Source organism: Argentina silus, assembly GCF_951799395.1.
Source record: "Argentina silus genome assembly, chromosome: 3".
Classification (NCBI taxonomy): domain Eukaryota; kingdom Metazoa; phylum Chordata; class Actinopteri; order Argentiniformes; family Argentinidae; genus Argentina; species Argentina silus.
Window position 1 is genome coordinate 14654515 of NC_139657.1, and position 27828 is coordinate 14682342.

The window sequence follows — 27828 nt, forward strand, 5'->3', positions numbered from 1 at the left end:
CCCTGAAATATCACATACAATATTTATATGAAATATATACAATCATATAAATATGATTTTATTTCAATGCAATGCATATTTAACAATTTTGAATTAACTATATCAGCATAGTGATGGTCAAATCAAATCAAAGTTCATCAAATCATATACACAGAATACAGCCGGAGACGGTCCAATGAAATGCTTAGGGCAAGCTAGCTCCTCAACAGTACAACGAAGTAATAATAATAATAATAATAATAATAATAATAATAAAAACAATGAAACAAGAATGGGAGGGGGGAGGGGGGCTGTCAATGTCTACCTCTCCAGGAAGTGATTGTGTCAGAGACAACCATCCACAGAATACGTCCACAGCTTCATAATATGTTAAAATGACTGACGGACACCAATAAAATCAAATGAATTGGTAGCCTTTACGTCACACCTCCAAATACCTCCAATAGCAGGCTTGCTCCACTAATCTAGTCCAAAGGTACCTCCATACACCTCCAATTGCTCCTCTATTTTCGAGTGCTTCGGAGTTGCATAACAGGAATCAGCGGTGTCGCTGACAGCTCTCGAATGAGTCCAGTCGCCATGGAGAGTTTAACAGGCTTACTTCAGTTTAGTCTAACAATTAGCATATTGTTTCTGTATACTACGGCAGAATTGGATGGTAAGTAGGCTCATAGTCTATCTCCAATGATCATATCGATATTGCTTATTAAGGTTTAACATCGAAAGAAATGTTATTTGCAACTTTTAGTTATAGTTATACATTCTGCGTGATATCCAATAACACACTGATAACATTGCCTTAATTTGGAGACAATTGGTGAAAGTCAGTAGACAGGCACGTAGTCTTTCCAAGTGCTCGTATAGGCTCACAATGGAAGGGGCGTGGCTGCTCGACTCCCTTTGCCCTGGATTGTATTTTGTTTTTAGAGATTAAGAAACAGGAGTTGATGCAAGGGAAAATGAGAGTGGGTTGGTTACTGATTATGAATGTCAATTCATGATGTATCTCAATGGGCCACTGCGCTTTTTGTTTTATGTTGCTGGATCAGACAGTTGTTACTCAACATTGTTGCAAAGTGTTTGCTATTAAATGAAGTTATTGTTTAGCAGAAACTGACATTGATGGATGTGAAATAGCCCCTTCTGTGAACTTCTATTCATTTTATATTTTCATTTGAGTATTAACAACACATAATGATACCCAAATGAAAATATACAATGAATATGCGTTCACAGATGGGGCTACTGGAGATAAAGATGAAGATGAAACATAAAGTGCACAAATACAAGTGAATACTTCCTGTCTCACAATGACTCAATGACTTTGATAAGCACATTGGATAAAAATAATGAAGTGTTTTGTGGAACCTGATTGTGATTTACCACTAGGCCGTTAGAGAGGCTATAACCATATGAAACAACATGCCCCAACAACCGTCTCTATAACTGAACAGGACCGGTGGTCCAGACCAAACTGGGGGGTCTGAGAGGGCAGTACTTGAGTGTGAAGGGGAAGGAGACAGTGGTGCACTCCTACCTGGGTGTGCCGTTTGCCAAGCCACCTGTGGGCCCTCTGAGATTGGCCCCGCCCCAGCCTGCGGAGGGATGGGAGGGAGTGAGGGACTCCACCCAGCAGCCACTCATGTAAGACCCAGCAATGTCACATTAACACACATTTTCATCTCAATGAAGTCTCTGGTTGTATAAGGCTTAAATTAAACTAATGAGATGAAATACAATCAGTCAATGTTGTAATTCAGAATGTGCACAACTGAACTGGAAAAAACATGACCTGCCCCAAGCAATACTCTGCATTAAATTAGTTAGAATTCACATAGATAAGGTGAATGCAATTTGTGAATGCAATGTTACCCAAAACATATGTTTCAGGTGTGTTCAAGACAGACAGCATACGATAGACCTTATGGACCTTTTATCTTTTAAAATGGAAATTCCTGAGGTGTCAGAAGATTGCCTTTACCTCAACATTTACACCCCGGCTAAACCCTCTGAGAATGCTAAGCTGCCTGTAAGTCTAATAGCAGGAACATGTTGCTTACAGTCTTGATCATTCCAGTTGATTACATGCACATTTCTCAAATGCAATTGAAGTGACTTGTCAGCTAATTCATCATGACAGTCAATCTTCATTTGTCAGTCAGACTGTTACCTTAGTGAATGATCCCAAGTACGTTTGTCATTGTAACATAATAGTTGTGAGTGTATAGGGAAACTGCAGTGAAGATGTTTTTTATGAGTAGTCATGGCTGCCTGTCACAATTGTGTCTGCCATCAAAAGCAATAGGACCAGAAACATGCATGTTTAGGGAAATGAAATACAGCTTTTGTGTGTGGGCCTATGGACAGAATGTATTGCATGTGTTTCCCAGGTCATGGTTTGGATCCATGGAGGGGGATTGAGCATAGGCTCTGCATCATCATATGATGGTTCTGCTCTGGCTGCCTATCAGGATGTGGTTGTGGTGCTGGTCCAATATCGCCTGGGATTGCTGGGGTTCCTCAGGTGAGACTGGATCTGCTGTTGAACCACACATACATGTAGATTTTCAGGAATCTCTATAACCCAAGGAATCTGCCCGTCTGTAGCCCTGGTATATGACCAATGGGTGTTTAGTATCAAGTTCTAGGGAAATTTGGGACTATGTGCAAATTAACACAGTGTTTTTCTGTGGTCTCCGCTCTGTTCCGTACAGCACAGGAGACAAGTTTGCCCCAGGGAACATGGGTCTAATTGACCAGGTGGAAGCCCTGCGGTGGGTCCAGGAACACATCCACAACTTTGGGGGAGACCCTGCTTCTGTCACCATATTTGGGGAGTCTGCCGGAGGAGTGAGCGTATCCCTACTGGTGAGCATATATGAACGCACACACACATCACACACACACATACACGTTTAATATTCTTCTACTTTCCCAGTAAAAATATTAATATGTTTCTTTCTATAATGTACACTGATATGATATTTAGAACATAGTACATATTTGATTTCTTCCTCAATATAACATTTAAAAAAACACATAACAATTATATTTTCCATCAAATAATTTGATGCACAGAAAAAAATTAAATTCATTTTGATCCTTTGAAGTGACTTGAAGATACTTGACATAATTCCAAAATAGTGCATCAAAAAATGCTTCAATGTGAATATGTGTATAATTTTTTGCTAAATATTTCTGGAGGGTATATTTTATCAAATACATTTACAGTATAGATTATTGCATATTGGTAGACTTCTTGAAACTGACTTTATTTATTTAACATTACCAGCTTCTCTCTCCATTGTCTGCTGGCCTGTTCCATGGTGGGATAGCTGAGAGTGGCACTGCAGAAATGGCAATGTTGATCAACCCAAACCCCCTGCCTGTGGCTCAGGTATTTTCTGTCATCCAGCCAAACTCAGTACCATAAATCAATGGTTTGCAGCACATTATTAATATCCTTAGTGCCTTTATTGTACTCATAGATGGTGGCAAACATGTCTGGATGTGATGGCACCAACACAGAGAAGATTGCAGATTGTGTGATGAAGCTGACTGTTGATGACATCCTGAATATTCACAAACAGGTGAGATATCCTGGACACCAAACTCATTTCATCATGAGCACTTATATTTCTGCTCCTTCAATAATATCATATTAAGGGTACAACTCTGAGTGTTCGATTATACTTAGCCACCGATATATGAGCTTCTGAAAACATCAAAGGGTAAAAGCTTGTGGTCATATTTTTGTAAGGGCTACTGCTTGTGTAACACTGACATGTTGTCTCTCCTTTTACCTGGCAACTTCTGAATATTCAACATTTCAACTGCTTTCTATTTTTTTTAGAATCCAATGATACAGATCGGTGTGACCATTGACGGACAGTTCCTGCCCAAGTCAGTGAAGGAGATTTTCCAAAATGATGAGATGCACAAAGTGCCATTTATGAATGGAGTCAATGATGACGAAGGTGGCTGGATGTTACCAAGAGTGAGTTGGCTTTTAACAATGATTTGTTAATGATTTGTTGTTTTTCATTATGTGAAAATCCAATATTAGGCTGAATGACATGGTTTTGATATGCCACGGTTGAACTTTAAAACCATGTATCTGTTTCCAAGCATACAGTAAGTCGGTCTAACTGAAAACATAAAGCATAAAGTTGAGAGTTCTTTTTTGTAAAAATTGTGTACAATTGTTCTAATCAAATGTAAAGCGTTCTTTTATTAAAGTTTTTAGGTCAAAGGTGTTGCTTATTGAAATTAATTCACATGTTCAAGGAAGATCCCTAAGCATGTTCAGTAGTGGAAAAAAAAAAAAACACAAAACAAACTTCTCTACTAAACACGTTGGGGAGGTTTCTTGAACACAGATTAATCCTTGTCATGGACTAAATCACACTTTGAATGGAGAATCTCCATTGAAGATACCTTTGACTCTAGGATTTGGCTTAATCCATATCTGGGAAGCCGGGCCCATGTTGTCATACATTAGTTAGGTTGCATATTGATTTCTTCCACTTTCTAAACCAAAGATACAGTATGTTGTTTTCAGGGAGGTTGGAGAAGCTAATGAAGAATGTATTCTCTTGTGGAAGGTCTTTGCTCCGCCAGGTTGGGAGGATGGAATGGACAGGGAGCAGACTATGCCTCTTCTGGCCATGTTCTACCCTGATGTAAGAAAACACCTGCACAGATATTGCTCAGATGACATTGTGTAACATTTCTAAATCATACATACGCATATATCTTAGAAAACATGACTGTCATATCAAACACTGTATGACACTCTGCCACTACATGGCATACTACTGTGTATTGCATTAATGCAATGTCAAACTGATCACCGCCTTCAAAACTACACAGTCTCAGAACTGATTACAGGTTTGAAACTGTTGATTTCCTGTATCAATATTGAATGTTCTTTTTTTTCTCCAGCCCAAAGACCAGTGGATAACTGAGCTGGTGGCTGATGAGTATCTCGGAACCTCTGGAGATCGGGTAAAAATGAGGGATGGGTTCACTGAGCTGCTTGGGGACCTGATGTTTACCATTCCAGCCCTTAAGACAGCAAACTTCCACAGAGGTAAGAATTCAGGAGTCAGGGACATTTAAATGAAAGTATTGCTTCAAAGTTACCACCTCCTCGATGGCCTTGGGATAACATTAAATTAGCCTACATTACCAGATGCACACTCTCCTTAATATTGTTGTCCTACACCATCCAACAGATGCAGGCGCCCCTGTGTACCTGTATGAGTTCCAGGAATCTGCCAGCATTCTTAAGAAGAAGAGGCCAAGCTTTGTTGGGAGTGACCATGGAGATGAGCTATTTTTTCTTTTGGGATTCTGCCACACTCCATCTCATATTATATTTGATGGTAAACACAACTCAATCTAATAATCTAATGGCTCTGCCCTTAAATATATAGTACTGTTCTGTTTCAGTCGACTCAGTTTAACTACTCACTATGGGACACGCACTGTGTACCTATTCACTCAAGACCTCTACACAATCACGCCTGGGACAGGCCGGTGAAGCTTCCATGCAATAGCCCCACCTACCACCCATCCTACATATAGGACTTAGCAAGCACACCCGTTTGATCTTTTCCACTCTTTACTCGCTGTCCGAAGCATACTAGCTAGCTACTACTTAACTACTCTACTACTGAGAATCCTATGATTCTCCTGCGGCATTATATTGTCTGTACTTGAATCCTGCGGTTCAGGTTGACTTTCAATGTAGAAAATCTACAAATTTGTTAAGCCAGGTTTGGTGGCCTTCACCTTGTGCGCACCTGCTACTCTTTTAGCTAGCAGGCCAACACAAGAAGGTCAATAATTGGCTTGTGTGTTCGCAATTCTTTTGAATTCTTTGATCCCCTGGTACTGCAACGGTAATTCCTCAGTCATAGGCTAGGTCCCTCATGTAGGCTATAGCTAGCACTTGGACGGTAGACTAGCTTGAGTGACTCATGGTTTTCGGACCACTTGAGCCCTTGGCTAGCTTTGACAAAACAAGTGTTTTCTCTCCTTGTGAAAGGAATATTAACGCCCTGTATGCAAGGCTCACAAGGAGTTGAATGAGGAGGATGCCGACAGCGAGGCTCGTGAGCTTCTGGCTGCACCTCCACCACTGAGTTCTCCGATGGGGATGGAGAAGATGGCGATGACCTGGACTCCCTCCCTTCTTCCCAGCTTGCTAAGGCTGTATTTGGACTGTCCACAGAGCCTTCTCCAAGCTCAAACTTGAGCTCTCCAAGGCCCCGCCACCACCCAAGAGGACGAGGCTTGATGAGATTGATGAGCCAGTGTGTGCCCATCCTCAACGAATGCCTCGATACCATGAAGTCATTGTGGAAACAGCCTTTTTCAGCCAACGTGACGAATGGGTCAAGCCACTACGAAGCCCACCAAGAAGAGATGGCTGGGTGGTCAAATCTGCCACTGATGGAAGCCTCGTTGGCCAACTATCCCGACCCGAAGGCTGGTGCCTCTGACAAGCCCAGAAGCGTAGGCGGTTTTGATTTTCACACCTACGACTAAATCTACCGCTCTGCGGCGCAGGGGGCCCATGAGGTGAATGCTGACACGGTTCTCTGGGTCTACCATTGGCACGTGACATCTCCGACGCCAAGGACCTGGGAGCAGGTGTCGACATGGATAAGCTGATGGACCTCCGCCTACTTGCGGACCATGTGACCTGCACCATCAAGACCACGGCTCAGTCTGTTGGAATGGTGATGGCTCTATCCGTGGTGAGACAGTGAGCTCTCTGGTCTGACAAGTCCCATATTTCCGATCGGGAGCCCAGGAACATCCTAACAGGTGTGCGAGCGACTTACCCCCACTCGGGGTCACGTCTCTTGCGCGCACTACTCCCTGTCACTCCATTCGGAGCAGTGGCACGCATTCTCAGTCTCTCCCTGGGTCCACCACATGGTTTCACAGGGTTACAGATTGCAGCTTGTGGGTCCACCCCCTGCCTTTGACACAGGGACGCGACCCAAATTCTCAAAGAGGAAATATCCTCTCTGATTGCCAAGGGCTCAATCCGAGTGGTTCCCGAGGAAGAATCCCAGATGGTTTTCTACAGCCGGTACTTTGTGGTTCCAAAGAAAGGCGGGGTGTGTGCCTCAACAGCCACCTGCAGATCAGTTTTGCATGCTCACGCACAAGACCCTTTTGGAAGCCAATCATTGAGTTTGTACAAACTGTCATCTCCAGTTGCCCCAATGTTGTATGTTGTGGCTTTGGTAATATGGTTGTTGTCCCTTTGGTCCCACTGTCAGCCGACACAACTGTAGTTTTTCTATTGCCACTGTGGCTAGTGCTACCTACATTCGCTTAGGCAATAGTAAATCAATCTATGGCCTCTCAATCTCATACATCGAAGGCTCCCTCCCACAATGTGCACATTGAGTGCGGCCTCTTAAATATAATTCCCTTACTTCTAAGCGTACTCTTTTAAATTAAATGATTTCAGATTGTGATCTTGACATGATGGGTCTCACTGAAACATGGTTTAAGCCTGATGAGTGTATTTCATGGAATGTGGTAAGTAAAAGACTGCATGATGTAGACAGGGTTCATACTTGTATCTGTACAGGTTTCCTAGCAATCAGGGCATTTTGCTGGGTCCCATAGTGAGGGGTCGAACCGAGTCGACTGAAAGAGAACTGGAGGTTACAAATGTACCCTCACTTGTTCCCCTCTCGCACTGAGCACATGAAGAGTGGTTTGCTGGATAAAATATGTAAAATATAATTGCTAGGTCCTATACAGTATATACAGTATGTAGGCGGGGCCTTCTGTCTGCAACCTTCCTCGTCTCCTTCAGAGAACCTGGGGTACATTCACAACTTATAGTTTTTTCTGTAGCCTGTTACCCTGCCTTCTTTTCTCCATAGATGCTGAATAGTATTTCAACACTCACCACCAGCTTCCAACTCTGCCTCTTTTTTTCTCAGGCTCATGCACAGAAGAAGATGAACAGCTAAGCAGAACCATGATGAGCTACTGGGGCAACTTTGCTCGTACAGGGTAGGAATCTGCTCTCCTCCAGCTTCTCGAAAAATGTTAAACATATAGAATGCCTTTTTGTAATCACTTGTGTTTATATGTGTGTTTGGTGTGCGTGTGTGCGTGCGTGTGTGTATTCAGGTCTCCTAACGGGGCCGGCTTGGTTCAGTGGCCTCAGTACGGACCAAAGGGAGATTACCTGGGGATTGGACTGGAGCAGGTCCCTGGTCAGCACCTGAAAAGGGACCGCTTCACCTTTATGACACTCCTTGAGAAAGTGCGTCTTGGTCTGGAGAAGATGGAGCACAGTAGGCTGTAGGTTGCCACTCTTCTCTCTGTCATTCCCTCTGATCCTAACAACTCAATTTGACGATCAAGGAGCATAGGCTTTCAATAAATGGATTGCTTACATTTTTGTTTGGCAATTAACAGAAATCATACTTGACAATCAACACTTTGTAAATTGAGGGCCATTTGTCTATGAGGTCTATTTGTGTGAGCAATGCCCAATGGTAATTTCTTCACAGACCAAAAACAGGACCGGTGGTCCAGACCAAACTGGGGGGTCTGAGAGGGCAGTACTTGAGTGTGAAGGGGAAGGAGACGGTGGTGCACTCCTACCTGGGTGTGCCGTTTGCCAAGCCACCTGTGGGCCCTCTGAGATTGGCCCCGCCCCAGCCTGCGGAGGGATGGGAGGGAGTGAGGGACGCCACCCAGCAGCCACTCATGTAAGACCCAGCAAGGTCACATTAACACACGTTTTCATGTCAAAGCATTTCCTAGTTGTATAAGGTTTAAACATATTAGATGAAAAAGATGCATAAATAGAACCTTCGAAATGTACCCAACTGAAAATGTGTTCCGTTCTGCTCCAAAAAAGTTAATGTAATTCATTAAATGCAATATACAATATCACCAAAAACCCGGTGAAATGTCATTTTTTTCAGGTGTGTTCAAGACAGACAGTTGACCTTCAACTTTATTGCCAATTTCTCCTTGAAAATTGAAGTTCCTGAGGTGTCAGAAGATTGCCTTTACCTCAACATTTACACCCCGGCTAAACCCTCTGAGAATGCCAAGCTACCTGTAAGTCTAACAACAGACACACGTAGCTTATAGTCTGGACCATAATAGTTGATTTTAAATTACAGACAGATTTTTGGGTGAGTGATGCTGTTGAAACCAGTAGTTGCTGCCGCCTTTCAAAATCAGGGAGGATGACATTTTGTTTTAATGAGAATAGCTGCATTTCTATGAAAGAACATTCATCTATGACTATTATTCATTCCATTCACCCAGTTAAATCTAACATCAGCATATATTGAAACCACATAATGTTATCAGAGATGCTATTTTCAGTGTCATTCATTTCTCCAATTGACATGCTATTACAGTAATAGTATACAGTAAAGCTGTTATCACAGTGAATAAATCCCAGGTATGTTCACCATTGTAACATTCGTAATACAAGTTACTAGTAACAGTAGTTTTAAGTTTGAAGCTGTGCAGTGAAGATGTTTTCATCCTGGCTACTATGATGGCTCAGAGACGGTTTTGGTCATCAAAAGCAATAGGATCTCGAGAACACATGTATAGGGAATTGAAATACACCTTTTGTGTGTGGGCCTACGGACAGAATGTATTGCATGTGTTTCCCAGGTCATGGTTTGGATCCATGGAGGGGGATTCATCATGGGCTCTGCATCATCATATGATGGTTCTGCTCTGGCTGCCTATCAGGATGTGGTTGTGGTGCTGGTCCAATATCGCCTGGGATTGCTGGGGTTCTTCAGGTGAGACTGGATCTGCTGTTGAACTTCACATAAATGTAGATTGTCAGGAATCTCTGTAAAAGATGAGACCCAAGTAACCTGTTCCATACAGCACAGGAGACAAGTATGCCCCAGGGAACATGGGTCTAATTGACCAGGTGGAAGCCCTGCGGTGGGTTCAGGAACACATCCACAACTTTGGGGGAGACCCTGCTTCTGTCACCATATTTGGGGAGTCTGCCGGGGGAGTGAGCGTATCCCTACTGGTGAGGATTACTTACACACACACAGACACGCATTTGATGCATTTCAAGTATAATAAAAGTATATTATCTTAAATGTACTTCATCAAGTTCACTATACTCAATAATATATGTGGAAAAACTGTTCTTTATTGGATATTATGTTATTAAATATTAAAACATAACAAATGTGACATTCTTGTTTTTTTCTGTATATCAAATGATTTAAACAAATATATATTTATATTTTTTTAAATGTAACAATTAATATTGAGGATAAAATGTTCAAGATACATTTGGAGAGCAGTATATTTTTTATATTGTATTGATATCCAGAACAATTCCCGAAAGGTAAAAAATAAAGAATGTTTTAATTGTTTATATTGGTACCATTTCTGCAGAGTATATTTGATCAAATACATTCACAGTATAGATTCTCGCACATTGGAAAACTTCAGCCTCTTGAAACTGTCTTTATTTATTACCAGCTTCTCTCTCCATTGTCTGCTGGCCTGTTCCATGGTGGGATAGCTGAGAGTGGCACTGCAGAATTGGATTTGCTCCTCAGCCCTAACCCCCTACCTATGGCCCAGGTCCCGTATTTACCGTCTTCCCACCAAATTCAGTTCCATGAATCAATGATTTGCAGCACATTATTGATATCCTGTGTCTTGCTAATAGATGGTGGCAAACGAATCTGGATGTGATATCACCAACACAGAGAAGATTGCAGATTGTGTGATGAAGCTGACTGTTGATGACATACTGAACTTTCAAAATCCGGTGAGATATCCTGGACACCAAACTGATATTAGCATGAATGTTTCTGCTTATATAATATAGAAATGTCATTTAGCAGACTATTTTATCCAAAGCAATGTAGAGGACAGTGAGAGCATAGATGTATACATGGTCCTACTGTAGCAGGAGTTAATACTACCTTTAATAAGTTAATATCAAGGGTACAACTCTGAAGTGTTCAGCTAATATGTGAACTACTAAAAACATCATAAGGTAATAACTTATATTCATATTTTCTATATGGCTATTGTTATTTGTTGTGTAATGTTGACATACTGTCTCTCCTTTTACCTGGCAACTTCTAACTATAGACTATTTCAACCATCTTGTCTTTTTATTTTTTAGAAACAGATGGGATCATTTGGTGTGACTGTTGATGGGCAGTTCCTTCCCAAGTCAGGGAAGGAGATTTTACAAAATCATGAGATGCACAAAGTGCCATTTATGAATGGAGTCAATGATGACGAAGGTGGCTGGTTGTTAGCGGGCGTGAGTTGGCTTCCAACAATGATTGGACTTTATGTCAAAATCTATTTTAGGCTGAATGACTTGTTCTTTCATTAGCCATCAAAAACATGTGCATGTTTCCAAATGTAACTGATAGCATATCATTCGTGAAAGTGTTTCGGTCAAATGTGTTTCCTGATGATGAGTGTATATGTTATTCCTTTCACTTGAACACACAAAAATAGATTAGTATGGTTGAGCAATGATTTCTTCCCCTTTCTAAACTGTAAATATGTAATGTTGGGATATGTTGGGAAGGACAAGCTAATGAAGAATCCTTTTTCTTGTGGTAGTTTTTTTGTCCTCCAGGTTGGGTGGATGGAATGGACAGGGAGCAGATTATGCCACTTCTGGGCATGTTCTACCCTGATGTAAAAAAACACACCTGCACAGATATTGTTCAGATGACCTTACGCAACATTTAAAAAATGTAGACCTGCAAATATCTTACAAAACATGACTGTCATAACAAACACTTCATTCAACATGAGTTTGGTAAACTGCACACCATAGTTAGACTACAGTGTATCACATTTACACACTGTAAAAATGATTATCACCTTTATAGCAACACACAATGTCATTACAGGACATGATATGGTTTGATACTGTAGATTTCCTATATCAATATTGAATGTTCTTTTTTTTCTCCAGCCCAAAGACCAGTGGATAACTGAGCTGGTGGCTGATGAGTATCTGGGAACCTCTGGAGATCGGGTGAAAATGAGGGATGGGTTCACTGAGATGCTTGGGGACCTGATGTTTACCATTCCAGCCCTTAAGACAGCAAACTTCCACAGAGGTAAGAATTCAGGAGTCAGGGACATTTAAATGAAAGGATTGCTACAAAGCTACCACCTTCTCAATGGCCTTGGTATAATATTCAATTAGCCTACATTACCAGATTATCCAGATCCTTAATGTTGTTGTCCTACACCACCCAACAGATGCAGGCGCCCCTGTGTACTTCTATGAGTTCCAGGAATCTGCCAGCATTCTTAAGAAGAAGAGGCCAAGCTTTGGTGGGAGTAACCATGCAGATGAGCTATTTTTTGTTTTGGGATTCTGCTACACTCAATCCTGTATTACATTAGACGGTAAATACAACTCAATTTAATTGCTCTGCCCTGAAATATATATATATATATATATATATATATATATATGAGAGAGAGAGAGAGAGAGAGAGATTTTTTTTATTAGTTATTATTATTTCTTTCGCCTCTTTCCCTGTCTTATTTTCTCCATAGATACTGAATGGTATTTCAACCTTCACCACCAGCTTCACACTTTGCAACTTTTTTTCTCAGGTTTGTGCACAGAGGAAGATGAACAGCTAAGCAGAACCATGATGAGCTACTGGGGCAACTTTGCTCGTACAGGGTAGGAATCTGCTCTCCATCCAGCTTCTAGAACAACAATGCAAAACATATAGAATGCCTCTTTGGAATCATGTGTGTTTATATACTGTGTGTGTGTGTGTGTGCGTGTGTGCGTGTGTGCGTGTGTGCGTGTGTGCGTGTGTGCGTGTGTGCGTGTGCGTGTGCGTGTGCGTGTGCGTGTGCGTGTGCGTGTGTGTATGTAAACAGGTCTCCTAACGGTGCCGGCCTGGTTCAGTGGCCTCAGTACGGACCAGAGGGAGATTACCTGGCGATTGGACAGGAGCAGGTACCTGGTCAACACCTGAAGAGGGACCACTTCACCTTCATGACACAGACCCTACCTGAGAAAGTCCGTCTGGGTCGGGAGAAGATGGAGCTGTAGGTTACCACTCTTCTCTCTGTCATTCCCCTTGATCCTAACTCACACAATTTAGATAAGGGCTCAATACTTGATGATGGATTGTTTTAAATATTTTAACCCAGGGAATTAAAAAAAGAGTTGAACATGCTAAGTACATCAAGAAAAACGTTGGAATTTAATTGAATTCATTGCAATAAAATGTTTCACAAATAATTAAGATGACTACTGTACTTCTATAACTATTACACTGAGGGACCCATGGCAAAGGCAAGTGGAGATTTTTCCCCAGAACAAAAACAAGTTGGGGGTCTGAGAGGTCTGTTTGTGATCGTTCGTGAGGGTTTCTTGACACATTGAATGAGTGACCTAAAAATGTCACACAAATGATGGGGATTGAATAAATTGCTACTATGATTCATAAAATATGCAACTGTATTGACACTTGGGATTGTTTCTGACAGTCGGATTGAAATTATTTTCTCCGATGAGAATACAACCAGCAATTGTAGCCATTGGCTGTATCTAATTGGTACTATAGGCACAGTTAAGAATCCAATACAACTTCTACCTCCAGTACATAAAACTATTGAACAGCTAAACCTAGCTGCTCACCTGCACCTTAAGAGAGAAATTGGCACTGACTCTGCACATCAACCATAGACACAGACACACACACACACACACACACATACACACACACACACACACACACACACCATTACATAATCCGATAAGAAGAGGTGCCTCGTGAACTGTCATGAGGACATGTGTTACAAATGAACAACGTATCGGACTGTGTCGAAAAACAGGTCTGTGTGACCTAAGTAAATCAACAATTTCACATGAATGATGGGGTTAAATAAATTGCTAGTACTATGTCTGCCAGGATTGATAAAATATACAACTTTATAAAATAGACACTTATGGGATTGTTTCTGTCAATCGGATTTGCATGTGGCAATCGGAATTGTAGCCGCAAGAATCCAATCTACCTTCATCTTTCACCGACTTCAAAATCATCAGCAAGACTAAGTTAAAACAGTTTTTTTGTTTACATGCACCCAAATGCATTAATGCATTTTGTTACATGCATTAGAACATCTTATACAATCTTTAACATGAATTGATGATAAGAAGAACACAAAGTAATTATACACATCTGCACACATAATCCCTGCAATATAATATGAAATATATAAAATCATATAAATATGATTATATTATAAATATGATATTTATTGCATGACCACCACTGTTCATTTGATGGTTTCTTAATGTATGTATTGTGTTTTAACACCAACTCTTATATTGTGAAGGTTCATTAATTTTGACAGTAAAGTAGCCTAGGCCTAGTGCAAAGAGCAACCGTTTTATCTTATCTGAACAGTTGAATGGTGAGAGGTTATCGATTTCTAATCACTCTCATTTTCCTTTCCATCCTCTCCTATCTTTCGATCTCCCTTGCTCTTATGTCTCCTCTCCTTTTTCTCCCATTGTCCACTCCTTAATTACAAATGTATTTTCATGCTACTATACATTTGATACTTGATATCTTTGAAATCTTCTTGCCCTGTTTTAAACACTTTTATGAAATAAAATATCTGGTGTGATTGCATAAAATGAGTAGTAAACAATAAGTGGTGGAGCAGTTCCATATACAGCCGTACATAAGTATTGGAAAAATTAAGCAAAAGTTTGGATCTGAAGTCAAACAATTACTATGAGGTTAAAGTAGAGATTCTCATCTCATTCTCAGATTTAATTCAATGTTTTCTTTTTTTCCAATTAGTTTTTACCATTTACAAATTACATCCCTTAGGATACATAGTCCCCCGATTTCAGGGCACCAAAAGTATCAGAAAATTTGCTTTACAGGTGTTTCTGGTTAGTCCGGTGTGGAGAGCTGTCAATGTCTAGTCCTGATTCTAGGCTTTGCATTTGCCTTTGGGGTCTGTTATTCAGTCTGTGTCGACTAACAGTCTGTTAGTCTGTGTCGGTCAACATGAGGACCAAAGAGACATCCGTGAAAGTCAAGGAAGACATTATGAGGCTGAAATACCAGAAATATCAATCAGAAACAAAGGCAAAACCTTAGATTTACCAAAATCAACAGTTTGTAACATCATAAAAAACAAAGAAAGCGTCTGGTGGGGTCAATGGGTTGCAGACTTCAGGCAGTTATTGAATGCAAAGGATTGTCAACCAAACACTAAACGTGAGTAATTTATTTGAACATGTTTTATGATGTTTTCCAATACTTTTGAAGCTAATAGGGGGAGTATATTTAATAAATGTTGTACTTTCTAAATGGTGAACCCAATCTGGAAAAAGAAATACATTGAGTTAAAGCTGAGAATCATCATCATGAGAACTTTGACCCCATAGCAATTGTTTGATTTCAAATCCAAACTGTTGGAGTATAGAGCTAAAAGAAGACAAAATGATCCCTCTTTCCAATACTTATGGAAGGCACTGTAGCTACCATAAGTAATATCGAAATGTGTATTGCTTTAGCTTAATAATATATTGAAATGACTGACGGACACCAATAAAATCAAATGAATTGCTCCACTCCACTTGCTCTACTCTTGCTCTACTCCCGGTCTAGTCCAAAGGTAGCCTATACGGCACACCTCCAATTGCTCCTCTATTTTCGAGTGCTTCGGAGTTGCATAACAGGAATCAGCGGTGTCGCTGACAGCTCTCGAATGAGTCCAGTCGCCATGGAGAGTTTAACAGGCTTACTTCAGTTTAGTCTATCAATTAGCATATTGTTTCTGTATACTACGGCAGAATTGGATGGTAAGTAGGCTCATAGTCTATCTCCAATGATCATATCGATATTGCTTATTAAGGTTTAGCATAGAAAGAAATGTTATTTGCAACTTTTAGTTATAGTTTTCATTCTGCGTGATATCCAATAACACAATGATAACATTGCCTTAATTTGGAGACAATTAGTGAAAGTCAGTAGACAGGCACGTACAGTCTTTCCAAGTGCTATAGGCTCACAATGGAAGGGGCGTGGCTGCTCGACTCCCTTTGCCCTGGATTGTATTTTGTTTTTAGAGATTGAGAAACAGGAGTTGATGCAAGGAAAATGAGAGTGGGTTGGTTACTGAATATGAATGTCAATTCATGATGTATCTCAATGGGCCACTTGGGCCACTAGGCTGTTAGAGAGGCTATAACCATATGAAACAACATGCCCCAACAACCGTCTCTATAACTGAACAGGACCGGTGGTCCAGACCAAACTGGGGGGTCTGAGAGGGCAGTACTTGAGTGTGAAGGGGAAGGAGACAGTGGTGCACTCCTACCTGGGCGTGCCGTTTGCCAAGCCACCTGTGGGCCCTCTGAGATTGGCCCCGCCCCAGCCTGCGGAGGGATGGGAGGGAGTGAGGGACTCCACCCAGCAGCCACTCATGTAAGACCCAGCAATGTCACATTAACACACATTTTCATCTCAATGAAGTCTCTGATTGTATAAGGCTTAGATTAAACTAATGAGATGAAATACAATCAGTCAATGTTGTAATTCAGAATGTGCACAACTGAACTGGAAAAAACATGACCTGCCCCAAGCAATACTCTGCATTAAATTAGTTAGAATTCACATAGATAAGGTGAATGCAATTTGTGAATGCAATGTTACCCAAAACATATGTTTCAGGTGTGTTCAAGACAGACAGTATACGATAGACCTTATGGACCTTTTATCTTTTAAAATGGAAATTCCTGAGGTGTCCGAAGATTGCCTTTACCTCAACATTTACACCCCGGCTAAACCCTCTGAGAATGCCAAGCTACCTGTAAGTCTAAAAAAGATTAATTCCAACAATTAGAATTGATTGCATGGCAAATAAACAGTCTTTCTTTCTTCAATAGGACCAGAAACATGCATGTTTAGGGAATTGAAATACAGCTTTTGTGTGTGGACCTATGGACAGAATGTATTGCATGTGTTTCCCAGGTCATGGTTTGGATCCATGGAGGGGGATTCATGATGGGCTCTGCATCATCATATGATGGTTCTGCTCTGGCTGCCTATCAGGATGTGGTTGTGGTGCTGGTCCAATATCGCCTGGGATTGCTGGGGTTATTCAGGTGAGACTGGATCTGCTGTTGAACCACACATACATGTAGATTGTCAGGAATCTCTATAACCCAAGGAATCTGCCCGTCTGTAGCCCTGGTATATGACCAATGGGTGTTTAGTATCAAGTTCTAGGGAAATTTGGGACTATGTGCAAATTAACACAGTGTTTTTCTGTGGTCTCCGATCTGTTCCGTACAGCACAGGAGACAAGTTTGCCCCAGGGAACATGGGTCTAATTGACCAGGTGGAAGCCCTGCGGTGGGTCCAGGAACACATCCACAACTTTGGGGGAAACCCTGCTTCTGTCACCATATTTGGAGAGTCTGCCGGAGGAATGAGCGTATCCCTACTGGTGAGGATATTTGAACACACACACACATCACACACACACATGCGCATTTAATAGTACATATTTGATTTCTTCCTCAATATAACATTTAAAAAAAACACATAACATTTATATTTTCCATCAAATAATTTGATGCACAGAAAAACAAAATGCATTTCGATCCTTTGAAGTGACTTGAAGATACTTGACATAATTCCAAAATAGTGCATCAAAAAAGGCTTCAATGTGAATATGTGTATACTTTTTTGCTAAATATTTCTGGAGGGTATATTTGATCAAATACATTTACACTATAGATTATTGCATATTGGTAGACTTCTTGAAACTGACTTTATTTATTTAACATTACCAGCTTCTCTCTCCATTGTCTGCTGGCCTGTTCCATGGTGGGATAGCTGAGAGTGGCACTGCAGAAATGGCAATGTTGATCAACCCAAACCCCCTGCCTGTGGCTCAGGTATTTTCTGTCATCCAGCCAAACTCAGTACCATAAATCAATGGTTTGCAGCACATTATTAATATCCTTAGTGCCTTTATTGTACTCATAGATGGTGGCAAACATGTCTGGATGTGATGGCACCAACACAGAGAAGATTGCAGATTGTGTGATGAAGCTGACTGTTGATGACATCCTGAATATTCACAAACAGGTGAGATATCCTGGACACCAAACTCATTTCATCATGAGCACTTATATTTCTGCTCCTTCAATAATATCATATTAAGGGTACAACTCTGAGTGTTCGATTATACTCAGCCACCGATATATGAGCTTCTGAAAACATCAAAGGGTAAAAGCTTGTGGTCATATTTTTGTAATGGCTACTGCTTGTGTAACACTGACATGTTGTCTCTCCTTTTACCTGGCAACTTCTGAATATTCAACATTTCAACTGCTTTCTATTTTTTTTAGAATCCAATGATACAGATCGGTGTGACCATTGACGGACAGTTCCTGCCCAAGTCAGTGAAGGAGATTTTCCAAAATCATGAGATGCACAAAGTGCCATTTATGAATGGAGTCAATGATGACGAAGGTGGCTGGTTGTTAGCGGGCGTGAGTTGGCTTTTAACAATGATTTGTTAATGATTTGTTGTTTTTCATTATGTGAAAATCCAATATTAGGCTGAATGACTTGGTTTTGATATGCCACGGTTGAACTTTAAAACCATGTATCTGTTTCCAAGCACACAGTAAGTCGGTCTAACTGAAAGCATAAAGCATAAAGTTGAGAGTTCTTATTTTTTGTAAAAATTGTGTACAATTGTTCTAATCAAATGTAAAGCGTTCTTTTATTAAAGTTTTTAGGTCAAAGGTGTTGCTTATTGAAATTAATTCACATGTTCAAGGAAGATCCCTAAGCATGTTCAGTAGTGAAGAAAAAAAATACATAAAACAAACTTCTCTACTAAACACGTTGGGGAGGTTTCTTGAACACAGATTAATCCTTGTCATGGACTAAATCACACTTTGAATGGAGAATCTCCATTGAAGATTCCTTTGACTCTAAGATTTGGCCTAATCCGTATCTGGGAAACCGGGGCCCATGTTGTCATACATTAGTTAGGTTGCGTATTGATTTCTTCCACTTTCTAAACCAAAGATACAGTGTGTTGTTTTCAGGGAGGTTGGAGAAGCTAATGAAGAATGTATTCTCTTGTGGAAGTTCTTTGCTCCGCCAGGTTGGGAGGATGGAATGGACAGGGAGCAGACTATGCCTCTTCTGGCCATGTTCTACCCTGATGTAAGAAAACACCTGCACAGATATTGCTCAGATGACATTGTGTAACATTTCTAAAACATATATACGCATATATCTTAGAAAACATGACTGTCATATCAAACACTGTATGACACTCTGCCACTACATGGCATACTACTGTGTATTGCATTAATGCAATGTCAAACTGATCACCGCCTTCAAAACTACACAGTCTCAGAACTGATTACAGGTTTGTAACTGTTGATTTTCTGTATCAATAAGGAATATTCTTTCTCTTATCCAGCCCAAAGACCAGTGGATAACTGAGCTGGTGGCTGATGAGTATCTGGGAACCTCTGGAGATCGGGTGAAAATGAGGGATAGGTTCACTGAGCTGCTTGGGGACATGATGTTTACCATTCCAGCCCTTAAGACAGCAAACTTCCACAGAGGTAAGAATTCAGGAGTCAGGGATATTTAAATGAAAGGATTGCTACAAAGCTACCACCTTCTCGATGGCCTTGGGATAACATTGAATTAGCCAACATTACCAGATGCACACTCTCCTTAATATTGTTGTCCTACACCACCCAACAGATGCAGGTGCCCCTGTGTACATGTATGAGTTCCAGGAATCTGCCAGCATTCTTAAGAAGAAGAGGCCAAGCTTTGTTGGGAGTGACCATGGAGACGAGCTATGTTTTGTTTTGGGATTCTGCTACACTCAAACTCATATTACATTTGATGGTAAATATAACTCGATCTAATAATATAATAGCTCTGCCCTTAAATATATAGTACTGTTCTGTTTCAGTCGACTCGGTTTGACCCCTCACTATGGGACAAGCACTGTGTACCTATTCGCTCAAGACCTCTACACAATCACGCCTGGGACAGGCCGGTGAAGCTTCCATGCAATAGCCCCGCCTACCATCCGTCCTACATATAGGACTTAGCAAGCACACCTGTTTGATCCTTTCCACTCTTCACTCGCTGTCCGAAGCATACTAGCTAGCTACTACTTAACTACTCTACTACTGAGAATCCTATGATTCTCCTGCGGCATTATATTGTCTCTACTTGAATCCTGCGGTTCAGGTTGACTTTCAATGAAGAAAATCTACAAATTTGTTGAGCCAAGTTTGGTGGCCTTCACCTTGTGCGCACCTGCTACTCTTTGAGCTAGCAGGCTAACACAAGAAGGTCAATAACTGGCTTGTGTACTCGCAATTCTTTTGAATTCTTTGATCCCCTGGTACTGCAACGGTAATTCCTCAGTCATAGGCTAGGTCCCTCATGTAGGCTATAGCTAGCACTTGGACGGTAGACTAGCTTGAGTGACTCATGGTTTTCGGACCACTTGAGCCCTTGGCTAGCTTTGACAAAACAAGTGTTTTCTCTCCTTGTGAAATGAATATTAGCGCCCTGTATACAAGGCTCACAAGGAGTTGAATGAGGAGGATGCCGACAGCGAGACTCGTGAGCTTCTGGCTGCGCCTCCGCCACTGAGTTCTCCGATGGGGATGGAGAAGATGGCGATGACCTGGGCTCCCTCCCTTCTGCCCAGCTTGCTAAGGCTGCATGTGAACTTTCCACAGAGCCTTCTCCAAACTCAAACTTGAGCTCTCCGAGGCCCCGGGGAGCCCAGGGATATTCTAACAGGTATGCGAGCGACCTACCCCCACTTGGAGTCACGTCTCTTGCACACACTACTCCCTGTCACTCCAATCGGAGCAGCGGCACGCATTCTCAGTCTCTCCCTGGGTCCACCACATGGTTTCACTGGGTTACAGATTGCAGCTTGTGGGTCCACCCCCTGCCTTTGACACAAGGAAGCGACCCAAATCCTCAAAGAGGAAATGTTCTCTCTGATGGTCAAGGGATCAATCCGAGTGGTTCCCGAGGAAGAATCCCAGATGGGTTTCTACAGCCGGTACTTTGTGGTTCCAAAGAAAGGCGGGGTGTGTGCCTCAACAGCCACCTGCAGATCAGTTTTTCATGCTCACACACAAGACCCTGTTGAAAGCCAATCATTGAGTTTGTACAAACTGTCATCTCCAGTTGCCCCAATGTTGTATGTTGTAGCTTTGGTAATATGGTTGTTGTCCCTTTGGTCCCACTGTCAGCCGACACAACTGTAGTTTTTCTATTGCCACTGTGGCTAGTGCTCCCTACATTCTCTTAGGCAATAGTAAATCAATCTATGGCCTCGCAATCTCATACATCGAAGGCTCCCTCCCACAATGTGCACATTGAGTGCGGCCTCTTAAATATAATTCCCTTACTTCTAAGCGTACTCTTTTAAATGAAATGATTTCAGATTATGATCTTGACATGATGGGTCTCACTGAAACATGGTTTAAGCCTGATGAGTGTATTTCATGGAATGTGGTAAGTAAAAGACTGCATGATGTCGACAGGGTTCATACTTGTATCCGTACATGTTTCCTAGCAATCAGGGCATTTTGCTGGGTCCCATAGTGAGGGGTCGAACCGAGTCGACTGAAAGAGAACTGGAGGTTACAAATGTACCCTCACTTGTTCCCCTCTCGCACTGAGCACATGAAGAGTGGTTTGCTGGATAAAATATGTAAAATATAATTGCTAGGTCCTATACAGTATATACAGTATGTAGGCGGGGCCTTCTGTCTGCAACCTTCCTCGTCTCCTTCAGAGAACCTGGGGTACATTCATAACTTATAGTTTTTTCTGTAGCCTGTTACCCTGCCTTCTTTTCTCCATAGATGCTGAATAGTATTTCAACACTCACCACCAGCTTCCAACTCTGCCTCTTTTTTTCTCAGGCTCATGCACAGAAGAAGATGAACAGCTAAGCAGAACCATGATGAGCTACTGGGGCAACTTTGCTCGTACAGGGTAGGAATCTGCTCTCCTCCAGCTTCTCGAAAAATGTTAAACATATAGAATGCCTCTTTGTAATCACTTGTGTTTATATGTGTGTTGGTGTGCGTGCATGTGCGTATTCAGGTCTCCTAACGGGGCCGGCTTGGTTCAGTGGCCTCAGTACGGACCAAAGGGAGATTACCTGGGGATTGGACTGGAGCAGGTCCCTGGTCAGCACCTGAAAAGGGACCGCTTCACCTTCATGACACTCCTTGAGAAAGTGCGTCTTGGTCTGGAGAAGATGGAGCACAGTAGGCTGTAGGTTGCCACTCTTCTCTCTGTCATTCCCTCTGATCCTAACTCAACTCAATTTGACGATCAAGGAGCATAGGCTTTCAATAAATGGATTGCTTACATTTTTGTTTGGCAATTAACAGAAATCATACTTGACAATCAACACTTTGTAAATTGAGGGCCATTTGTCTATGAGGTCTATTTGTGTGAGCAATGCCCAATGGTAATTTCTTCACAGACCAAAAACAGGACCGGTGGTCCAGACCAAACTGGGGAGTCTGAGAGGGCAGTACTTGAGTGTGAAGGGGAAGGAGACGGTGGTGCACTCCTACCTGGGTGTGCCGTTTGCCAAGCCACCTGTGGGCCCTTTGAGATTGGCCCCGCCCCAGCCTGCGGAGGGATGGGAGGGAGTGAGGGACGCCACCCAGCAGCCACTCATGTAAGACCCAGCAATGTCACATTAACACACCTTTTCATGTCAAAGCATTTCCTAGTTGTATAAGGTTTAAACATATTAGATGAAAAAGATGCATAAATAGAACCTTCGAAATGTACCCAACTGAAAATGTGTTCCGTTCTGCTCCAAAAAAGTTAATGTAATTCATTAAATGCAATATACAATATCACCAAAAACCCGGTGAAATGTCATTTTTTTCAGGTGTGTTCAAGACAGACAGTTGACCTTCCACGTTATTGCCAATTTCTACATGAAAATTGAAGTTCCTGAGGTGTCAGAAGATTGCCTTTATCTCAACATTTACACCCCGGCTAAACCCTCTGAGAATGCCAAGCTACCTGTAAGTCTAACAACAGACACACGTAGCTTATAGTCTAGACCATAATAGTTGATTTTAAATTACAGACAGATTTTTGGGTGAGTGATGCTGTTGAAACCAGTAGTTGCTGCCGCCTTTCAAAATCAGGGAGGATGACATTTTGTTTTAATGAGAATAGCTGCATTTCTATAAAAGAACATTAATCTATGACTGTTATTCATTCCATTCACCCAGTTAAATCTAACATCAGTATATATTGAAACCACATAATGTTATCAGAGATGCTATTTTCAGTGTCATTCATTTCTCCAATTGACATGCTATTACAGTAATAGTATACAGTAAAGCTGTTATCACAGTGAATAAATCCCAGGTATGTTCACCATTGTAACATTCGTAATACAAGTTACTAGTAACAGTAGTTTTAAGTTTGAAGCTGTGCAGTGAAGATGTTTTCATCCTGGCTACTATGATGGCTCAGAGACGGTTTTGGTCATCAAAAGCAATAGGATCTCAAGAACACATGTATAGGGAATTGAAATACACCTTTTGTGTGTGGGCCTACGGACAGAATGTATTGCATGTGTTTCCCAGGTCATGGTTTGGATCCATGGAGGGGGATTCATCATGGGCTCTGCATCATTATATGATGGTTCTGCTCTGGCTGCCTATCAGGATGTGGTTGTGGTGCTGGTCCAATATCGCCTGGGATTGCTGGGGTTCTTCAGGTGAGACTGGATCTGCTGTTGAACTTCACATAAATGTAGATTGTCAGGAATCTCTGTAAAAGATGAGACCCAAGTAATCTGTTCCATACAGCACAGGAGACAAGTATGCCCCAGGGAACATGGGTCTAATTGACCAGGTGGAAGCCCTGCGGTGGGTCCAGGAACACATCCACAACTTTGGGGGAGACCCTGCTTCTGTCACCATATTTGGGGAGTCTGCCGGGGGAGTGAGTGTATCCCTACTGGTGAGGATTACTTACACACACACAGACACGCATTTGATGCATTTCAAGTATAATAAAAGTATATTATCTTAAATGTACTTCATCAAGTTCACTATACTCAATAATATATGTGGAAAAACTGTTCTTTATTGGATATTATGTTATTAAATATTAAAACATAACAAATGTGACATTCTTGTTTTTTTCTGTATATCAAATGATTTAAACAAATATATATTTATATTTTTTTAAATGTAACAATTAATATTGAGGATAAAATGTTCAAGATACATTTGGAGAGCAGTATGTTTTTTATATTGTATTGATATCCAGAACAATTCCCGAAAGGTAAAAAATAAAGAATGTTTTAATTGTTTATATTGGTACCATTTCTGCAGAGTATATTTGATCAGATACATTGAGAGTATAGATTCTCGCACATTGGAAAACTTCAGCCTCTTGAAACTGTCTTTATTTATTACCAGCTTCTCTCTCCATTGTCTGCTGGCCTTTTCCATGGTGGGATAGCTGAGAGTGGCACTGCAGAATTGGATTTGCTCCCCAGCCCTAACCCCCTACCTATGGCCCAGGTCCCGTATTTACCGTCTTCCCACCAAATTCAGTTCCATGAATCAATGATTTGCAGCACATTATTGATATCCTGTGTCTTGCTAATAGATGGTGGCAAACGAATCTGGATGTGATATCACCAACACAGAGAAGATTGCAGATTGTGTGATGAAGCTGACTGTTGATGACATACTGAACTTTCAAAATCCGGTGAGATATCCTGGACACCAAACTGATATTAGCATGAATGTTTCTGCTTATATAATATAGAAATGTCATTTAGCAGACTATTTTATCCAAAGCAATGTAGAGGACAGTGAGAGCATAGATGTATACATGGTCCTACTGTAGCAGGAGTTAATACTACCTTTAATAAGTTAATATCAAGGGTACAACTCTGAAGTGTTCAGCTAATATGTGAACTACTAAAAACATCATAAGGTAATAACTTATATTCATATTTTCTATATGGCTATTGTTATTTGTTGTGTAATGTTGACATACTGTCTCTCCTTTTACCTGGCAACTTCTAACTATAGACTATTTCAACCATCTTGTCTTTTTATTTTTTAGAAACAGATGGGATCATTTGGTGTGACTGTTGATGGGCAGTTCCTTCCCAAGTCAGGGAAGGAGATTTTACAAAATCATGAGATGCACAAAGTGCCATTTATGAATGGAGTCAATGATGACGAAGGTGGCTGGTTGGTAGCGGGCGTGAGTTGGCTTCCAACAATGATTGGACTTTATGTCAAAATCTATTTTAGGCTGAATGACCTGTTCTTTCATTAGCCATCAAAAACATGTGCATGTTTCCAAATGTAACTGATAGCATATCATTCGTGAAAGTGTTTCGGTCAAATGTGTTTCCTGATGATGAGTGTATATGTTATTCCTAAACTAAATCACACTTTGAATGGAGAATCTCCATTGAAGATACCTTTGACTCTAGGATTTGGCTTAATCCATATCTGGGAAGCCGGGCCCATGTTGTCATACATTAGTTAGGTTGCATATTGATTTATTCCACTTTCTAAACCAAAGATACAGTATGTTGTTTTCAGGGAGGTTGGAGAAGCTAATGAAGAATGTATTCTCTTGTGGAAGGTCTTTGCTCCGCCAGGTTGGGAGGATGGAATGGACAGGGAGCAGACTATGCCTCTTCTGGCCATGTTCTACCCTGATGTAAGAAAACACCTGCACAGATATTGCTCAGATGACATTGTGTAACATTTCTAAATCATACATACGCATATATCTTAGAAAACATGACTGTCATATCAAACACTGTATGACACTCTGCCACTACATGGCATACTACTGTGTATTGCATTAATGCAATGTCAAACTGATCACCGCCTTCAAAACTACACAGTCTCAGAACTGATTACAGGTTTGAAACTGTAGATTTTCTGTATCAATATTGAATGTTCTTTTTTTTCTCCAGCCCAAAGACCAGTGGATAACTGAGCTGGTGGCTGATGAGTATCTGGGAACCTCTGGAGATCGGGTGAAAATGAGGGATGGGTTCACTGAGATGCTTGGGGACCTGATGTTTACCATTCCAGCCCTTAAGACAGCAAACTTCCACAGAGGTAAGAATTCAGGAGTCAGGGACATTTAAATGAAAGGATTGCTACAAAGCTACCACCTTCTCAATGGCCTTGGTATAATATTCAATTAGCCTACATTACCAGATTATCCAGATCCTTAATGTTGTTGTCCTACACCACCCAACAGATGCAGGCGCCCCTGTGTACTTCTATGAGTTCCAGGAATCTGCCAGCATTCTTAAGAAGAAGAGGCCAAGCTTTAGTGGGAGTAACCATGCAGATGAGCTATTTTTTGTTTTGGGATTCTGCTACACTCAATCCTGTATTACATTAGACGGTAAATACAACTCAATTTAATTGCTCTGCCCTGAAATATATATATATATATATATATATATATATATATATATATATATATATATATATATATATAGAGAGAGAGAGAGAGAGAGAGAGAGAGAGAGAGAGAGAGAGAGAGAGAGAGAGAGAGAGATTTTTGTTATTAGTTATTATTATTTCTTTCGCCTCTTTCCCTGTCTTATTTTCTCCATAGATACTGAATGGTATTTCAACCTTCACCACCAGCTTCACACTTTGCAACTTTTTTCTCAGGTTTGTGCACAGAGGAAGACAAACAGCTAAGCAGAACCATGATGAGCTACTGGGGCAACTTTGCTCGTACAGGGTAGGAATCTGCTCTCCATACAGCTTCTAGAACAACAATGCAAAACATATAGAATGCCTCTTTGGAATCATGTGTGTTTATATACTGTGTGTGTGTGTGTGTGTGTGTGTGTGTGTGTGTGTGTGTGTGTGTGTGTGTGTGTGTGTGTGTGTGTGTGTGTGTGTGTGCGTGAGTGTGTGTGTGTGTGTGTGTGTGTGTGTGTGTGTGTGTGTGTGTGTGTGTGTGTGTGTGTGTGTGTGTGTGTGTGTGTGTGTGTGTGTGTGTGTAAACAGGTCTCCTAACGGTGCCGGCCTGGTTCAGTGGCCTCAGTACGGACCAGAGGGAGATTACCTGGCGATTGGACAGGAGCAGGTACCTGGTCAACACCTGAAGAGGGACCACTTCACCTTCATGACACAGACCCTACCTGAGAAAGTCCGTCTGGGTCGGGAGAAGATGGAGCTGTAGGTTACCACTCTTCTCTCTGTCATTCCCCTTGATCCTAACTCACACAATTTAGATAAGGGCTCAATACTTGATGATGGATTGTTTTAAATATTTTAACCCAGGGAATTAAAAAAAGAGTTGAACATGCTAAGTACATCAAGAAAAACGTTGGAATTTAATTGAATTCATTGCAATAAAATGTTTCACAAATAATTAAGATGACTACTGTACTTCTATAACTATTACACTGAGGGACCCATGGCAAAGGCAAGTGGAGATTTTTCCCCAGAACAAAAACAAGTTGGGGGTCTGAGAGGTCTGTTTGTGATCGTTCGTGAGGGTTTCTTGACACATTGAATGAGTGACCTAAAAATGTCACACAAATGATGGGGATTGAATAAATTGCTACTATGATTCATAAAATATGCAACTGTATTGACACTTGGGATTGTTTCTGACAGTCGGATTGAAATTATTTTCT

General features: G+C 41.2%; 2 protein-coding genes across 4 annotated transcripts; both read left to right on the top strand.

Annotated features, from left to right (window-relative positions):
- The first annotated feature begins 523 nt into the window (after positions 1-523).
- Positions 524-27554, top strand: ces2b (carboxylesterase 2b). Of its 3 annotated transcripts, none has more exons than XM_083666870.1 (25): positions 530-658; positions 1455-1644; positions 1891-2029; positions 2391-2524; positions 2715-2868; positions 3293-3397; positions 3489-3590; positions 3854-3997; positions 4605-4682; positions 4945-5092; positions 5238-5387; positions 7980-8052; positions 8173-8346; positions 8559-8759; positions 8979-9117; positions 9691-9824; positions 9916-10069; positions 10534-10638; positions 18093-18194; positions 25257-25400; positions 25791-25868; positions 26131-26278; positions 26424-26573; positions 26849-26921; positions 27194-27554. In XM_083666870.1, exons 1-25 carry the CDS (start codon positions 565-567, stop codon positions 27366-27368), a joined length of 3288 nt encoding a protein of 1095 aa, XP_083522996.1. In that variant the 5' UTR covers positions 530-564; the 3' UTR covers positions 27369-27554. The 3 variants fall into 3 exon arrangements, with proteins under 3 accessions (XP_083522997.1, XP_083522996.1, XP_083522995.1); XM_083666869.1 differs by lacking the exons at positions 18093-18194; positions 25257-25400; positions 25791-25868; ... (2 more) ...; positions 26849-26921; positions 27194-27554 and adding exons at positions 10727-10828; positions 11192-11335; positions 11647-11724; ... (2 more) ...; positions 12664-12736; positions 12943-13303; XM_083666871.1 differs by lacking the exons at positions 1891-2029; positions 18093-18194; positions 25257-25400; ... (3 more) ...; positions 26849-26921; positions 27194-27554 and adding exons at positions 10727-10828; positions 11192-11335; positions 11647-11724; ... (2 more) ...; positions 12664-12736; positions 12943-13303 and having other exon boundaries at positions 524-658.
- Positions 15820-18037, top strand: LOC310801547 (cocaine esterase-like; the record flags this gene model as incomplete). Its single annotated transcript, XM_083665618.1, has 6 exons — positions 15820-15898; positions 16334-16523; positions 16770-16908; positions 17070-17203; positions 17394-17547; positions 17897-18037. 6 exons carry the CDS (start codon positions 15820-15822, stop codon positions 18035-18037), a joined length of 837 nt encoding a protein of 278 aa, XP_083521744.1.
- Positions 27555-27828: the final 274 nt, after the last annotated feature.